General features: G+C 38.6%; 3 protein-coding genes across 3 annotated transcripts; 2 read left to right on the top strand and 1 right to left on the bottom strand.

The window, feature by feature from the left end:
- The first annotated feature begins 1774 nt into the window (after positions 1 to 1774).
- LOC118439082 lies at positions 1775 to 3621 on the top strand. The gene is made up of 5 exons (XM_035860109.1): positions 1775 to 2268; positions 2324 to 2650; positions 2736 to 3128; positions 3189 to 3334; positions 3402 to 3621. The coding sequence occupies exons 1-4, from the start codon at positions 2218 to 2220 to the stop codon at positions 3303 to 3305; spliced, it is 888 nt and encodes a 295-aa protein (XP_035716002.1). The 5' UTR covers positions 1775 to 2217; the 3' UTR covers positions 3306 to 3334; positions 3402 to 3621.
- Positions 3622 to 3743: 122 nt separating this feature from the next.
- Positions 3744 to 5011, bottom strand: LOC118439083. The gene is made up of 2 exons (XM_035860110.1): positions 4519 to 5011; positions 3744 to 4453 (listed from the first exon to the last, which is right to left on the bottom strand). Exons 1-2 carry the CDS (start codon positions 4679 to 4681, stop codon positions 3774 to 3776), a joined length of 843 nt encoding a protein of 280 aa, XP_035716003.1. The 5' UTR covers positions 4682 to 5011; the 3' UTR covers positions 3744 to 3773.
- Positions 5012 to 5243: 232 nt separating this feature from the next.
- Positions 5244 to 6489, top strand: LOC118439070. The gene is made up of 2 exons (XM_035860095.1): positions 5244 to 5754; positions 5837 to 6489. The coding sequence occupies exons 1-2, from the start codon at positions 5263 to 5265 to the stop codon at positions 6452 to 6454; spliced, it is 1110 nt and encodes a 369-aa protein (XP_035715988.1). The 5' UTR covers positions 5244 to 5262; the 3' UTR covers positions 6455 to 6489.
- Positions 6490 to 16981: the final 10492 nt, after the last annotated feature.

Here is a 16981-nt window from a genome sequence, read left to right as displayed (position 1 = left end):
GACACTTGCAGGGACGGATACTCACTCGTGAGGACTTCAAACTCTGAAAATTTTAGGACTTTTCCATCCCTTACGACATGCAGGAGAGAATTTCCAACCGGGGTGGAACCAGCCTTGTAAGTACTGTCGATAGCGGCGCGTCCAATGTATGACGACGAATCCGGTGTGGGCTGGCTGTCGTCTACTTTCACAGCGGTGTGTGGGATTTGGAAGGGCTCGGCGTTTATCCAAATCCAGCGTAAAGTGCAGTTTAAGGGATTGGTGAGGACCTGTTAATATTTTACAGCATTATTAAGGTATACGACTCGACTTCAAGCATAATGAATTTTTTTTAAATAATGGAATTTTTTTTTTTAAATTACCAAATAAGTTTCCTTCTTTATGATATTTTCTTGTTCATCTACACCATACGCATTTCCATCAACCTCGTCTAAATACCCTCCCACGTATTCAGGCTGGTCACCTTGCGGAGCGACTTGCATTTTGGCCACACTGTTTTTGACGCCTGGATGCACGTCAAATTTTAAAAGATTTCCAAACCCACTCGGTTTCCAGATAAGATTGCATTGAATTCCAGTAGTTGTTGTGGGCTTTGGGAAAATTTGTAGTATCGTCACAGTAGCTATGATCAGAATTACGTAAGATTTCTTAATCTTTTTATTAAATTGTGGGAACTGTTATTAATTAAAATCAGACGTAAATTCATTCTAAATATTGGCAAGCATTTATGATGGCATGATTGCAGTATATGTTCAATTCCATTGATTCATTATCTGTTCCATATGTGTCATATCAACTTGATGATGATAATCAATTACTGATTAATTGATTATCGATTAATACTTAATTGTTCGGCATAAATAGAAGTATGTATAAATGCAAATATTCTTTAATGCATATCAACCAATTAATAGTTCTTGCATATGTACAGAGCCAAATATTTAGATAATAATAACTATGACATCAATCAGTGGAGTGGTAGAAAAAATAACCATTATGGTGTGTTTGATAAACCACAACCAGCTTAAGCAGAACACCATTCGGCCCTGACTGCAGAGAAGTGAAGAATTCAGATACAAAAAATGAACTCCAGAGATTATAAGCGATTTACAATTCGGAGAATGCTGACATTCATAGCAGTAGGCACCGTGTCGGGGGAGGATCTCCAATTCACAATATGTAAACGGGGAAGACTGGAGTGGAGCATCCAAATTCCCTTTTCTAGGTTTAGAATAAGCACCCCCATAAACCCAGCCACCCCATTAACATCGTATGCTGCCAATTCCCAAAGTTATAATATGAAGATACTTTATTTTCAGATAAAAAATCTGCTGTATAAAAACCTAAAATATTAAGTTTTCAAGATCTTCTCGTCCATTTCTTATCGTAAAAAAGTCTAAATGTATAGCAAAATGATGGTACGGTTAAGACAGATACATATATTGACACCAGTTTTGTGGAGCTAGTCAATGTTCAATGAAATGATGACAGGCTCACACCCCACTTGTGTCGTTATTTAAAAAATGTCAAAATTTTGACCGGCCGCAGGTAACTTATGATATAGAAGGGCAGTTAAAAAACTTGAACACCGATATGAACCCTAATGTCGATTGACAAAAACTCAATTAGTAAAGTTGCACCTCGCCCAGAAAGATAGCCAAAACAGGAAAAGTTAACGCGTAAAGATGATTTCACTTTAATAATTAATTAATATTTTTATCCAAATGCATTTCTATCTGGTTGCATCATTTCTTTATTAGTGACTGAAGTCGGCCTTACTCATTCCACGAATATAAAATAAATCTCCCTTGTAAATATATTTTCTCTTTGATGAATTCCTTTTTATGGGTTGGAATTATAACGACGGCTCTTCTTTGTAATACATAAGTTAAATCCTCGAAAATGGATCACCTTAATGGAATACTCAAAATCATATAATTAATTAATTTTACAAGGTAATAAATACAATAATTTGTTTACAATTTAATTACTATTTTAAATTTTATTTGCGGCATCGTGCAAAATTATCCGATAATTACATACTGGGCCGAAATATTTATTGCTGACATGACGCACAGCAGGGTCATGTCAAATCATTATTCGATGCAAATTCTATTAAAACGAGAGATACGACGATAAAGTAAATAAATTGCTGAGTGAGGATGAGGACATCTTAGTTTTCATTTGACAAGCAGACAATATTTACATGACAAAATTATGATTTCACAATGTGGATTAATTATCTCATTTTTGCTTCTCATAGACCTGGTATGTTTACTTAAAAATAAAAAAAAATGATATTCTAAAATGCTATCCATAATAGATTACATGCGCCCAAGCAAGCCAACAACCGAAAACCACTTTTACTCCAAGAATTGCAGCAGAGTTATCAAGAGAGATCGCATTTGAACTGTATCATGCCAGAAACACGGAGACGAATAATGTCGACGATGTCACACCGACTGGCAAAAAAGATAAGATATCCTGGGAATTTAATACAGTTGCCATTTTAGAAGTTGATGGAGACCTCTATATTTCTGCATCCATCTTCTCAACAAAGACAACGCAAAAGCGAGAAGAACCTGGAGAACATTTTGGCTTAGATGAAGTGGATATGGCAATTGCCTTAAAAGTTATAAGACAGGCCAAGGTGATGTGCAAAAATATAAAAAAATTTATAATATTGAAGATTTGTATTACTGTTAGTATAGTCTATTAATAATTAATTTCTGCAGGAAATGTCACGATTTGGCGGAAAAATTAACTTTGTCAATCAAAATCAAAAACCCAAAAGTATTTACCAGAGCACAGGAGTTCACGCGGAACCACAGTTAATTAGCCATTTAATAAAATCCTCGAACGCCGGACAGCCACCTAAGAAAGATATTCTCGTTCTTGGAGTGAATAAACCCGTTTGTAATAAATGTGCAACTTCCCTCCCGGCCGCAATTGAAGATGTATTTAATGGGGATTTGGAAGTTGGATACATCGACATTAAATATGGTACCCCAAAAACGGAGCGCTTGTCAAAAATATATGAGAAATCCGAGAAGATTGAAAAATATCCGGCCAAATACAAGCAACCACGTAATATTACAACAAATCTTCATGTAGGAGTAACAGTGAAGGTGAGGTGAGAAATATGAAAGTTAATTTATTTTAGCATTCTAGAATTTAGATATTTATAGGGGATAGATGAGCTTTTTAAAAATAGTTATAAAAAAGAATGCCCGAACTGCGAAGAATTATATGGATTTATCAAGGGTTTAAGGGGGAAGAAGAAAAAAAATGCGAGAATTGTCTAATTTCTTTTCAAATATAAAATATAACGATGGTAAGCAAGACTTATTCATACTCCACAAATCTATATATTTAACAAATTTAAATTTATTAAAATCTAGGCAAGAAATCGGAGGCACGTGAGAAAGCACGTAAGAAAGCACGCAAGTACTATCGAGAGAGAAGAAAACAAACTAGCAGAGAAAATACAAGAGAGTTGTGCAATGAATGTTTACAAGGGTTAAATATAAAAAGGAATACGGCCAACAATTTAAATCGGTATTCTCGAGCATGTTTAAAGCAGACCGTAATGAACAAAAGAAATAAACAGATTTGGGCACGAATTAGTAAACGTAAAACCCGCCAGAAGTTAGTCAAAATTTTTAGACATAAGAAAAGTTAGACAACATGTACTGTCAAAAAAGTGCGAGAAGTCAAATAAAAATTGTAAAAAAGACTCGACCTGAATTTTGACATAATTTATTACTGATCAATTAATTTAAACTTCGCGCTTCAAAATAATTTAATGGCGCAATCACAACTTCAGAATTTAGTGGCTGAGTAACCATCGCATATCCTTCAACACGTTTAACCCTAATAGTATCACTATCCAATTCAAACGGTCCCGCGAACCTATCGTCATTCTCAATTATCCCCAACAAATCTTCCCCTCTTAAAAATGAATGCCATATTTTTGCCTCAGCTTCAAAGTATATTTTCACATTTCTTTCCTCAACCTGAGAACAAGCTTCGATCGCAGTTTTCGCCGGTAAGGTAATCATTTGCGTCGTTAGAACCGTGGTTTTTGCCTCTTGTGAGTAATCCCCGCCAATATTCAGGCTTAAATCTAGACCCAAATGTAGACTGACTGATCCATAAAAAAGTTTTACAGAGAAGGCCGTAACTGCTCCTTCAACCTCGATTTGACCATCCACCCCGAGATTAATTCCGGCTCCTAGCGCGATCCTAAACTTCTGGGAGGATTCTGTCGAAAGCGTTAAAATCTTGGAGACATCAGCGTCTCCTTTGTTGCTCAGTTTTTCGCAGTTTGCGTTGTTGTTTGTTATGTGATTTTGCGTCGTTTGATTTAGGATTTCTAAATGATCCAGCTCTATTTGGAGGACAGGTTTGATGTATGATTTCAAAAGGAAGGTGTCTGACCAGGAGATTGAATCTATGGACAAATAATTTAAAATAAAATTTTTAGGTTGTAATAATACAAATTTTTTATAATCTTACCCATCGGAAATAACGACCGGCATATGGTTTTCGATCCAAATATCAAATTACAGGGGGCATATTCATTACTTTGGGTCTTGATAGCGCCAATATAGGCTTCCTTTCCATTTTTGACCAAATATTTTACAGGGACCCTACTTTCCTCGATTGACATCCATTTCATCGTACAATTAAGCGGATTGATCAAAATTTCGATATCCTCGTTCCCAAAGATTTCTGCGAGTGATTCGATGACAGTGAAGTTTGAATCGATTTCAATAATTGTATACCCTTGAGGAGCTTTTACTCTGCCCAAGTATTTACATTCAAGGGATCCACAACTATTAGATTTTAGAGATGTTGTAACCGACCCGGGAGGAATGGGACACCCTCTGTACACCTCACGCCATTGGAGCGGACACGGTACATATTTCGTTCCCTGCTTTGTCGCACAGGTGGGAGGAGTTTGAAAAAATTGGTGAAAAATTAAGAAAACAAGATAGATTGGATATTCCATTTTATTTGCGACTTTGACAGAATCAAGGTGATTATCTAATGCCGAGCACGTAATTAATTCGCAACCTTTATTAATTTACGACATTACTACACATATTTATATTCCTAATGTCATAAATTCCACCAAATTTCGATTAGTAATTGTCGGTGTTTCTTGTGCCGACAAAGTGAGCTGGGCACATACACAAATCCTTACTTTATTATAGTTTGTCCATTCGCGCATAGGTGAATACTCTATACACACAGATCATGAAAACCAGCCTGTACTTTTCCCTTTTCCTAGTTTATTTCGCCAGATTACCGGGAACTTATTCCAGGGTGGCATGTCCCTTAGAATGGGTCCCTTCTCAGAACGGAGAGTCCCCCGAAGGAGGCGTAATTGCCTTCTCTAGCGATGAAATCGTCGCCAGGTTGAACATTTCGGGCCTTCTTGTACCCGCCCGACTCTCCCCAGAGGATGGCATGGCTTACGGAACTCTTCCATTGGACGAAACGGTACACACATCAAACGTTTATGACGTCCTGACCAACCCTTCGTCGTCCTGTCTTGTGACCTGGGTCGACAATAACGACGAATTAGCAACAAATGGCCAGCAGGTCCAAGTTACAGACAGTTTAATGATCGGACGGACACATATGGTCGACAAGGATGGTAACTTTAACACCGTAGGGGGCACGGTGTCAGAAGGTCAACTTTTCGTCGCATTTCAATCTAAGCAAGAAATCAGTTTGGACTTTCAGGCGGGTGAATTTAAATTTTTCGTTAATAAATAATTTGATTTCCTTAACTAATACATATTAACAATTGGCTGTGTTTAAGTAGATCTTGACATCTGTGTACCCCTTTTTGTCCGGATATCTCTATAATTTTACCCTCCACACGGGTCATTTGACACCTAACCATGTCGAAGTCATCGATCAGGAAACAATTTTCCACTCTGGATTCGAAACCAGCCAGGAAATCAATCATTTCGGAACGATCCAGGAAATCTATCAAATCTCAGAGTCACCCTTTGGGTGGAATGGGATTAACAAATTGACCACAATCTTTACACCTGGAAAAACTCCTGATACCTTCCTTATCGAAAACGGCAACAATTTCAACCTCGAATATACCCAAACTCGCGAAATTTCTTTCAAAAAGATCATCGAACTTGGGCCCACTAATCAAAATGGTGTCCTAATCTGCTCCGGGGTCAACATGTTTCAAGGTGAGGTGGAGTACGAGGCACTTGGCCGATTCGAAGGGGAAAACCTTAGTGGTGATGAAGTCGCAAAAATTCTACAAGCTTCCGGCCGAGCCGTACTAAATGTGAATGGAAAGGATGCCGTCGTAAAGATAAGTGGGGTTATCAACGGGAAATTTTATTCGGGTAAGGTGTCCGCCATATCCCAGTATGAAGTGGGACAGACTTGTGAACAAATTTTAAAAAATATCTAAATTTTGAATAAAACTCCAATTTTATTTTTTGCATAGTTTTTTTTGCAAAATTCTTTATTATTTTGGCACACCAATATTTACTATTCCACCGAATTCCAGCCACCCCACCCCTTGAACTCTTTTGTAAATAAGTATCTCAACTCCTCCTGTGTGACCCCTCTTCCATTTTCCACAAATTTTCCAATCTGACCCTCAATTCTTTTTCTCTTCTCGTTATCCAACTTTCTCTTCTGTTCATCGCAGCCCTTCAGTTCGTATGCGTTGACCGGATTGACCCTGAACGTGGACGACACCATGCCCATGATGCCGTCGATCTGGCCCAAAATTCGGGTCTTGACCGAATTCCGAGTTAAAGTAAATGGACCGGGATACCCTTCTTGGGAGAGAATCGTTGCAATTGTGGTCCCATCCAGATTTCCCCCATCACACGTAAAGGTTGCCACTGCATCGTAGGTGACGACCAATTCGGGTAAAGTTTGATAGGAGCAGGACTCGATAGAGGTGAAGGCGGGGACGGTAATGTCGTAGGAGGCGTCGAGGTCAGAGTCTTCACTGGAATCGGTGGAATTTCCGATGAACGTGGCCACACTGGAGGTTGGTGGGCCAACTGTGGTGGTGGTGGAGTGATCTGTCCCTGTTCCAGACGACTTGGAGATGGAAGAAGAGAAAGAGGTTGTCACTTCTGCATCGGCCTAAGAGCACAAGTACGTAGTAAAATACTTAGTGGTAAAAGCCTAGCAGTAATATTTCTGAAGAAATTCAAATTTTTATGATCCGTTGAGTTACCTTATTTAAGATGCGGTCCGTCCCTTCAAAATTCACACTTAGCATGGACACCTCCTCTAAAAATGTGACATTCTCCAGGGCTACGGTCAGTTGCGGCGTGAGGGATTCAAGCACCTGGAAATCCGACATTGTTGCAATTTTTGCCATACTTCTGGTGGGAAGTATGCAATTGTGGTGCATGGAACCCATTCATTTTTCTCATTTTTCCCACGACCCAGATAAATACTTGAATTTCCATCAATTTTGACAAATCTTTCGGAAACATTGAAAAAATTATGGGGTGATTTTTGTTCCCTGGGAAAGTAGTAGTTCCACTCGAGGCTACATTTCTTCAAAGGGTTTGTCAATAGGTCAAATTTTGCGGAGAGGGAGACCATTTTACCTTCCTTTTTCGAGTAAAATTTTGCCACGCCGCCCCCATCCTCGGAGAAAGTCCCAAGGACGCGTTGCCCCAGAATGGTACCGCGAACGATGTAGTGATGGCCCTTATCTAGGGAAACTACACCATCTGGCAGACTTTTTCCTCTGGTGTACCTTTGCCACTCTAATTTGCATGGGATACCATACTTTAAAATGTTTACTTCGATGGAAGGAAGATGGTTTGCAAAAATTTGCGAATCTGCGCAAAATATTGTAAAAGCGGCGAAAATGTGGAGAAAAGTTGGGGACATTGTAAGTCGCTGTTTTTAGAATCAGGTTTATATTTTACCAATGCAAATTCTGCACTAGATTTGACATTAATGATAAAAATCAGAGATTGAGAATGTGTGCAAAAAAGAAAAGCATTTGCGTCATTTATTATTTGATTTGACTGTTTACCAATTTTTCGGTAAATGATCAAATTAAAGTTGTAAATTGTTCCCAGTTCCGACAAATTGGAGGGATTATGAGTAATTGCTTACTTTCGGTTTGATTTTTATTACCAATTCTTGGTATTAAATACTTTAATTTATTTAATTATTTATAGCCGACAACTTTATATCCAATAACGCACAAAGTATTTATTACTGCAAAACTTTCTTGCACTCGTTTTCTAAAATGATTTCTAAAATTTTAATAATGCTGATATTTCTGAAGTGGTCCGACTCAAAATCAATTTGTCAATTGGTATGGACTTCCAGCAAAAATTGGAAATTGGACAATAACACACCCACTACGGGATTGCTTATCACTCGTGCCAAACTTTTTGGAATTTATCAGACCAGAATACTCCAAAATTCCCAACACGCAACTTTTCACTTCGATAGTGCAACTTCCACACGAAAATTAGACATCTTACAAAATCTTTACAATTGCTCCCTCCTCTGGACACCTTTATCCAAAGAGAGCTTATCTTATTCTGTCCCTATAGACGACATCTCCACCCAACCACGCTTTATCGGACGAACCATGAAAAATGGACAAAAGCAGTGGTCGGTCTGCCAAGTGACGAAAGTCGGTCAATCATGGTCCACTTCCTGTATCGAAACTTCCACACAAAAAATATTCAAGATCACCGCCGACCTTTCCCACCTACAAGTTCTTACCTCTTTCAAAAACACACTCCCTAACGCCAACAAAATAACCTTGACCACACAACCTGATCTCCTCTCAGTCCGATACCCCGGTACGGATTTCATCCGGAACAAAGCAGACGTCACAGTGACACAAACTCTGAGCCAGACACATTCCTTGGAAAAATCCGTGCGGACCAACCTCGACACTTTAATCGATGTGGACATCATCGTACGCAAAGATGTCTTGCTAATCTCCCATGAAGAACATTGGGTAAACAGGAAGACACAAGTGGACAAAAAATCGGTCACAATACGAAGAACGATCACACTCCCGGCCAGAACTTCGGTGAAATCTTGCACCATATTAGAAATCACGAACTCTCCTATACAAGTCGGGTATCTTTTAGGAGACTCTCAGTCAATTGGTACAATTATTGCGGCAGAGAAATCCGTGGTGTCGTCTTACATCGTGGAACCAGTAAATGCTAGAAGGGCTTGTGTCGCAGTGTTGGAAAATGATGGGAAAAACTCGTTGTCAGATTTACAAGGTTTATTCGAACTTTAATAAATTTCATCAGAATGTTGCTTATTTATTTTAGCATCCATATATTTAATTTAATAATACAGAATTTTTGGAAACTGTTTAATCCTACGTTTTATCGACATTTTTTCATCGTAGAAATCTAAATATTTTAATTAGCCAACGGTGTGGTATCTGTGAAATTCAAATTTCTCGGTATATGTAAATGCAAATATTTAGTGATTCATAATAAAATGTAATAAAATTAAAATCCAATAAAAATGACATGCCATATTTTATTGCTCATTTCGTAATATGTGACTCGATAAACTGAAATAATTCGTCTTCTCCAAAACCTTTGACCTTTTCCTGCCTCTCCTTCATATCTTCCATCATCCTGACTGCAGCTGACCCCTTATACGCGTTGTACGGCACCACCAGAAATTCCGAACTGGACGGTGCACTCCCCATAATTGTAGCGTTACTTTTCATCATCACAACTTTATCGTTCAAAAATACCAATCTCTCCTCCGTAATGCCAGCATTTTTTAAATATTCTGCCACCTCCGTGGCATCATTTCCTTTCGCGGAAAATTCTGCATCGCCGTTAATAATGAGGACAAACGTGCTCAACACGATCGTGCTAACCAATTCGACCGAGGTTTTCGCCGGAATATCGACATCTCTCGAAATCGTGACTCCCACTTGTGTCACTCGCCCATTAAAGGTCGACCGGGTCTGGCCAAAGGTAAAATATCCAGCTAGGTCAGCCGGGTTGAGCCAGGGTTCGACCCAGTTCTTCATAATGTTGAGGGACAGACCGATTTTGAATTTGAAGGTAAAGTCGAAATCCCAATTTAATGTTTTTACCACCGTCTTCGAATAGCTGATGGATTCACGGAGACTCACATCCGCCCTGAATAACTTCCACCCCAACAAGTTCCATGTCCAGAGTATAGTTTACAATTTGTTGGATAGATAAATTTCTGTAGTTTAGCGAAAGTTGGGTGTGGCTCGTTAGACGTTGAAAATTCTGAAAATTTATTTAGTAGAAAACTTTCAAAAGAGTTTTTTATTATTCTGAAAAATAACTTACACAAGTTTGTCGAAAAATTGTCCCATTTCCTTGCATAAATCGGCATTGTCCATCTTTCGCAATGGTGCAAACATGCCACTCCCCGGAAACAAAGGTCCGTCCAATAGTTTCTTCGGTTTTTTCCGAAATTTTTACGCTGAACGAAGCCATACTTTTATTTTTGGCAGGGACCCACTCATACTGGCATTGGTTTGGGTTTGTCAAAATTTCATAAGTCCACAATCCCTCTGCTGGGGTGTTGATAAAGTGGCCAGTTTGTTGCGTAGGGGAGTAAAATCCGAGAGAAAATTTATTATAAAATTTTGATCTAGCGATAGGCGCCATAATTTCTGGCGGGCCTGGTAAAAAAATTGGGTTGAAATTGAGACCAATAATATTTTCCTTAAGGTAATGATTCCCCTTGTGGAACGATACCCAAGTTAGGGGACAATTTAGTGGGGTGTTCGGTAAATCTGAGATAATGGGGTTTTGGAAAGTGCACAATACAGATATTATCGGGAAGAAGATAAAAAGATTTACTAAATATTTTAGGAAAGCCATCTTATCCACAGATGCGTGATGACTGATCAGACAGATCCGTGGTATGACCAAAATTGAGTGTTCTGTTATATCAATTTAATTGAGGTAATAACATTTATGTTCCCGTGGTACTAATTTAGATTGGATAGGGTGAATATCAATAGGTAAATAATTTTAAGCATAATAAATTTTATTACCTGTTAGTCAGAGTCAGAGCATATAGAATCATAATATATTTCTGTCTGCCTAACCATAATTCAATAGCAGGTTAAAGGATTCTAAAGAAAATTAGCAGAAACATGTGTCTGCACAGTTAAGCAATCGAGCTCGAAGGTGGGATTGATTAAAAAATTTAATTCATTGGCGGGTCAATATATTCGGCCAAAATATTTTTTTTTGTAATTAGTAATTAAACGGCAACTCTGTAGCGATGAGGGCTGCGGCCATTTCGTAAATAAAGACAAGACAAGACAAGACAAGAATTAAACGGCAACACTGTACTGAGAGGTTTTATACAGTATAGACGCAGTATAGATGCAGTATAGATGTATACTGTGTAAACCTTGTTTACACAGTATAACAAGTTTACTAAACAAGTTATGTGGTAAAACTGCGGAAAACACTGCTTTCGGCAACACATACGTTATATAGCACAATAAAATTAGAATTTGAAATATCACGCCATAACTCAAAAACCGGATCGACTTCGAAAAAGTTTTACAGGACGGTCTACGAGAGGGTCCAGCTTAGTTTTAGTCGCTAAAATGTAATGGAGTAATCACATTTCGGATTTCAATTGATGAAAATGCCATTTGTACAACACTTATGGAGAATTAAAGTTGATTATGAGTCACAAATAGCTCATTTAATTTATTTCCTCCGCTGCGCCCTCACTTGGAGAAAGCTCGATGCCCTCACCATCTACGACGACAAGTTGAAGACAGCGATGGAGGGAATTCTCAACTGCTCCCTTTCCCCACAATCCTGGACTCAGTCCTCCCTTCCAGTCAAGTCAGGCGGTCTGGGATCAGGCACGGTGTAGATGCGGCGATTCCGTGTTTCCTCGCGTCCATCTACAGCGCCCTGCCCCTCATCGAACGCCTTCTCCCAACACAAATCCATGGCTCCGACACCGCCATGCAGGAAAGGGTGGAGACGTGGGATCCATTGGGAACAATGGAGCTCCCCCCGTCGGAAATAAGAGGGATCCAAGCAGCTTGGGAGGAACCCCAGAATCAAGCCATTCTTGCCCACCTCAAAAATTGGGCATCCACGCCCGAAGACCAAGCCCGACTTCTCGCCGTGAGGGAGCCAAATACGGGTGCGTGGCTTAACGTTGTCCCCTCACCTCAACTTGGAACACTGCTCCACGACGAAGCATTCTGCGTCGCAACTGCCTTCCGCTTCGGATGCGATAAGTGCCCGTGTGGGGCTCAAGTCACCTCGAAAGGCTATCACGACCTCTCCTGCCGTAGCAGTGCAGGGCGCCAATCTCGTCATGCTGCCGTCAATGAAGTGATCGCTCGCGCCCTGCGATCAGCCGAAATCCCCTGCACCAAGGAGCCGCCCGGCTGCTCCCGAGCAGACGGAAAGCGTCCCGACGTTCTCACCCTCATTCCATGGGCAAGAGGCAGAGCCGTCGTTTGGGACTTTTTTTGAGGAGACACTTTAGCCCCATCCCACATCCTCCATACCAGCACTCGACCAGGATGGGTAGCCGAAAGGAGGGCAGACGAGAAGAGGAAAAAGTACGAATTCCTCGTATTTTTTTAAAGTTGTACCCTTCGCAGGAATTTTAAGATTTCGAATTTCCATTTATGAAAATGCCATTTGTACAACACTTATGGAGAATTGTAGTTGATTATGAGTCACAAATAGCTCATTATCAATAAAACATCAGGTCTCAATGCCATTTATTGGAATTCTGATGCTGAGGTTTTATAAAATATCTTGTCCCACCAGCCTGGACAGGAAAAGTGTAACAGCTTGGCATCAACAGACAACCTAAACATCGCCATCAGGAATTAGGGTCCACTGGTGCAAACGAATTTGCAATCTTGTCATCATGTTTTGCTAAAAACTACATCAATTATTTTTTTAAAGTTGTACCCTTCGCAGGAATTTTCATATTTCGAATTTCCATTTATGAAAATGCCATTTGTACAACACTTATGGAGAATTGTAGTTGATTATGAGTCACAAATAGCTCATTATCAATAAAACATCCGGTCTCAATGCCATTTATTGGAATTCTGATGCTGAGGTTTTATAAAATATCTTGTCCCACCAGCCTGGACAGGAAAAGTGTAACAGCTTGGCATCAACAGACAACCTAAACATCGCGATCAGGAATTAGGGTCCACTGGTGCAAACGAATTTGCAATCTTGTCATCATGTTTTGCTAAAAACTACATCAATTATTTTTTAAAAGTTGTACCCTTCGCAGGAATTTTCATATTTCGAATTTCCATTTATGAAAATGCCACTTGTACAACACTTATGGAGAATTGTAGTTGATTATGAGTCACAAATAGCTCATTATCAATAAAACATCAGGTCTCAATGCCATTTATTGGAATTCTGATGCTGAGGTTTTATAAAATATCTTGTCCCACCAGCCTGCACAGGAAAAGTGTAACAGCTTGGCATCAACAGACAACCTAAACATCGCGATCAGGAATTAGGGTCCACTGGTGCAAACGAATTTCCAATCTTGTCATCATGTTTTGCTAAAAACTACATCAATTATTTTTTAAAAGTTGTACCCTTCGCAGGAATTTTCATATTTCGAATTTCCATTTATGAAAATGCCATTTGTACAACACTTATGGAGAATTGTAGTTGATTATGAGTCACAAATAGCTCATTATCAATAAAACATCAGGTCTCAATGCCATTTATTGGAATTCTGATGCTGAGGTTTTATAAAATATCTTGTCCCACCAGCCTGGACAGGAAAAGTGTAACAGCTTGGCATCAACAGACAACCCAAACATCGCGCTCAGGAATTACGGTCCACTGGTGCTAACGAATTTGCAATCTTTTCATCATGTTTTGCTGAAAACTACATCAATTATTTTTTAAAGTAGTACCCTTCGCAGGAATTTTCATATTTCGAATTTCCATTTATGAAAATGCCATTTGTACAACACTTATGGAGAATTGTAGTTGATTATGAGTCACAAATAGCTCATTATCAATAAAACATCAGGTCTCAATGCCATTTATTGGAATTCTGATGCTGAGGTTTTATAAAATATCTTGTCCCACCAGCCTGGACAGGAAAAGTGTAACAGCTTGGCATCAACAGACAACCTAAACATCGCGCTCAGGAATTAGGGTCCACTGGTGCAAACGAATTTGCAATCTTGTCATCATGTTTTGCTAAAAACTACATCAATTATTTTTTAAAAGTTGTACCCTTCGCAGGAATTTTTACATTTCGAATTTCCATTTATGAAAATGCCATTTGTACATCACTTATGGAGAATTGTAGTTGATTATGAGTCACAAATAGCTCATTATCAATAAAACATCAGGTCTCAATGCCATTTATTGGAATTCTGATGCTGAGGTTTTATAAAATATCTTGTCCCACCAGCCTGGACAGGAAAAGTGTAACAGCTTGGCATCAACAGACAACCTAAACATCGCGATCAGGAATTAGGGCCCACTGGTGCAAACGAATTTGCAATCTTGTCATCATGTTTTGCTAAAAACTACATCAATTATTTTTTAAAAGTTGTACCCTTCGCAGGAATTTTCATATTTCGAATTTCCATTTATGAAAATGCCATTTGTACATCACTTATGGAGAATTGTAGTTGATTATGAGTCACAAATAGCTCATTATCAATAAAACATCAGGTCTCAATGCCATTTATTGGAATTCTGATGCTGAGGTTTTATAAAATATCTTGTCCCACCAGCCTGGACAGGAAAAGTGTAACAGCTTGGCATCAACAGACAACCTAAACATCGCGATCAGGAATTAGGGTCCACTGGTGCAAACGAATTTGCAATCTTGTCATCATGTTTTCCTAAAAACTACATCAATTATTTTTTAAAAGTTGTACCCTTCGCAGGAATTTTAAGATTTCGAATTTCCATTCATGAAAATGCCATTTGTACAACACTTATGGAGAATTGTAGTTGATTATGAGTCACAAATAGCTCATTATCAATAAAACATCAGGTCTCAATGCCATTTATTGGAATTCTGATGCTGAGGTTTTATAAAATATCTTGTCCCACCAGCCTGGACAGGAAAAGTGTAACAGCTTGGCATCAACAGACAACCTAAACATCGCGATCAGGAATTAGGGTCCACTGGTGCAAACGAATTTGCAATCTTGTCATCATGTTTTGCTAAAAACTACATCAATTATTTTTTAAAAGTTGTACCCTTCGCAGGAATTTTCATATTTCGAATTTCCATTTATGAAAATGCCATTTGTACAACACTTATGGAGAATTGTAGTTGATTATGAGTCACAAATAGCTCATTATCAATAAAACATCAGGTCTCAATGCCATTTATTGGAATTCTGATGCTGAGGTTTTATAAAATATCTTGTCCCACCAGCCTGGACAGGAAAAGTGTAACAGCTTGGCATCAACAGACAACCTAAACATCGCGATCAGGAATTAGGGTCCACTGGTGCAAACGATTTTCCAATCTTGTCATCATGTTTTGCTAAAAACTACATCAATTATTTTTTAAAAGTGTACCCTTCGCAGGAATTTTTACATTTCGAATTTCCATTTATGAAAATGCCATTTGTACATCACTTATGGAGAATTGTAGTTGATTAAGAGTCACAAATAGCTCATTATCAATAAAACATCAGGTCTCAATGCCATTTATTGGAATTCTGATGCTGAGGTTTTATAAAATATCTTGTCCCACCAGCCTGGACAGGAAAAGTGTAACAGCTTGGCATCAACAGACAACCTAAACATCGCGCTCAGGAATTAGGGTCCACTGGTGCAAACGATTTTCCAATCTTGTCATCATGTTTTGCTAAAAACTACATCAATTATTTTTTAAAAGTTGTACCCTTCGCAGGAATTTTAAGATTTCGAATTTCCATTTATGAAAATGCCATTTGTACAACACTTATGGAGAATTGTAGTTGATTATGAGTCACAAATAGCTCATTATCAATAAAACATCAGGTCTCAATGCCATTTATTGGAATTCTGATGCTGAGGTTTTATAAAATATCTTGTCCCACCAGCCTGGACAGGAAAAGTGTAACAGCTTGGCATCAACAGGCAACCTAAACATCGCGATCAGGAATTAGGGTCCACTGGTGCAAACGAATTTGCAATCTTGTCATCATGTTTTGCTAAAAACTACATCAATTATTTTTTTAAAGTTGTACCCTTCGCAGGAATTTTAAGATTTCGAATTTCCATTTATGAAAATGCCATTTGTACAACACTTATGGAGAATTGTAGTTGATTATGAGTCACAAATAGCTCATTATCAATAAAACATCAGGTCTCAATGCCATTTATTGGAATTCTGATGCTGAGGTTTTATAAAATATCTTGTCCCACCAGCCTGGACAGGAAAAGTGTAACAGCTTGGCATCAACAGACAACCTAAACATCGCGATCAGGAATTAGGGTCCACTGGTGCAAACGAATTTGCAATCTTGTCATCATGTTTTGCTAAAAACTATATCAATTATTTTTTAAAAGTTGTACCCTTCGCAGGAATTTTAAGATTTCGAATTTCCATTTATGAAAATGCCATTTGTACAACACTTATGGAGAATTGTAGTTGATTATGAGTCACAAATAGCTCATTATCAATAAAACATCAGGTCTCAATGCCATTTATTGGAATTCTGATGCTGAGGTTTTATAAAATATCTTGTCCCACCAGCCTGGACAGGAAAAGTGTAACAGCTTGGCATCAACAGACAACCTAAACATCGCGATCAGGAATTAGGGTCCACTGGTGCAAACGATTTTCCAATCTTGTCATCATGTTTTGCTAAAAACTACATCAATTATTTTTTAAAAGTTGTACCCTTCGCAGGAATTTTTACATTTCGAATTTCCATTTATGAAAATGCCATTTGTACATCACTTATGGA

This window comes from Folsomia candida, unplaced genomic scaffold, assembly GCF_002217175.1.
Source record: "Folsomia candida strain VU population unplaced genomic scaffold, ASM221717v1 Fcan01_Sc030, whole genome shotgun sequence".
Classification (NCBI taxonomy): Eukaryota; Metazoa; Arthropoda; class Collembola; order Entomobryomorpha; family Isotomidae; genus Folsomia; species Folsomia candida.
The sequence above is the reverse complement of the archived record's forward strand: the minus strand, read 5'-3'. Positions and strand labels throughout refer to the sequence as shown.

Excerpts from the sequence above, each read along its gene's own strand:
- LOC118439082 (XM_035860109.1), top strand. The coding sequence starts at position 2,218 with ATGATTTCACAATGTGGATTAATTATCTCATTTTTGCTTCTCATAGAC. Across the intron at positions 2,269-2,323 it reads TTTTGCTTCTCATAGACCTG|ATTACATGCGCCCAAGCAAG; the intron begins GTATGTTTACTT and ends TATCCATAATAG. Across the intron at positions 3,129-3,188 it reads ATGTAGGAGTAACAGTGAAG|GGGATAGATGAGCTTTTTAA; the intron begins GTGAGGTGAGAA and ends AGATATTTATAG.
- LOC118439083 (XM_035860110.1), bottom strand. The coding sequence starts at position 4,681 with ATGAAATGGATGTCAATCGAGGAAAGTAGGGTCCCTGTAAAATATTTG. Across the intron at positions 4,454-4,518 it reads CCGGTCGTTATTTCCGATGG|ATTCAATCTCCTGGTCAGAC; the intron begins GTAAGATTATAA and ends ATTTGTCCATAG.
- LOC118439070 (XM_035860095.1), top strand. The coding sequence starts at position 5,263 with ATGAAAACCAGCCTGTACTTTTCCCTTTTCCTAGTTTATTTCGCCAGA. Across the intron at positions 5,755-5,836 it reads AAATCAGTTTGGACTTTCAG|ATCTTGACATCTGTGTACCC; the intron begins GCGGGTGAATTT and ends GTGTTTAAGTAG.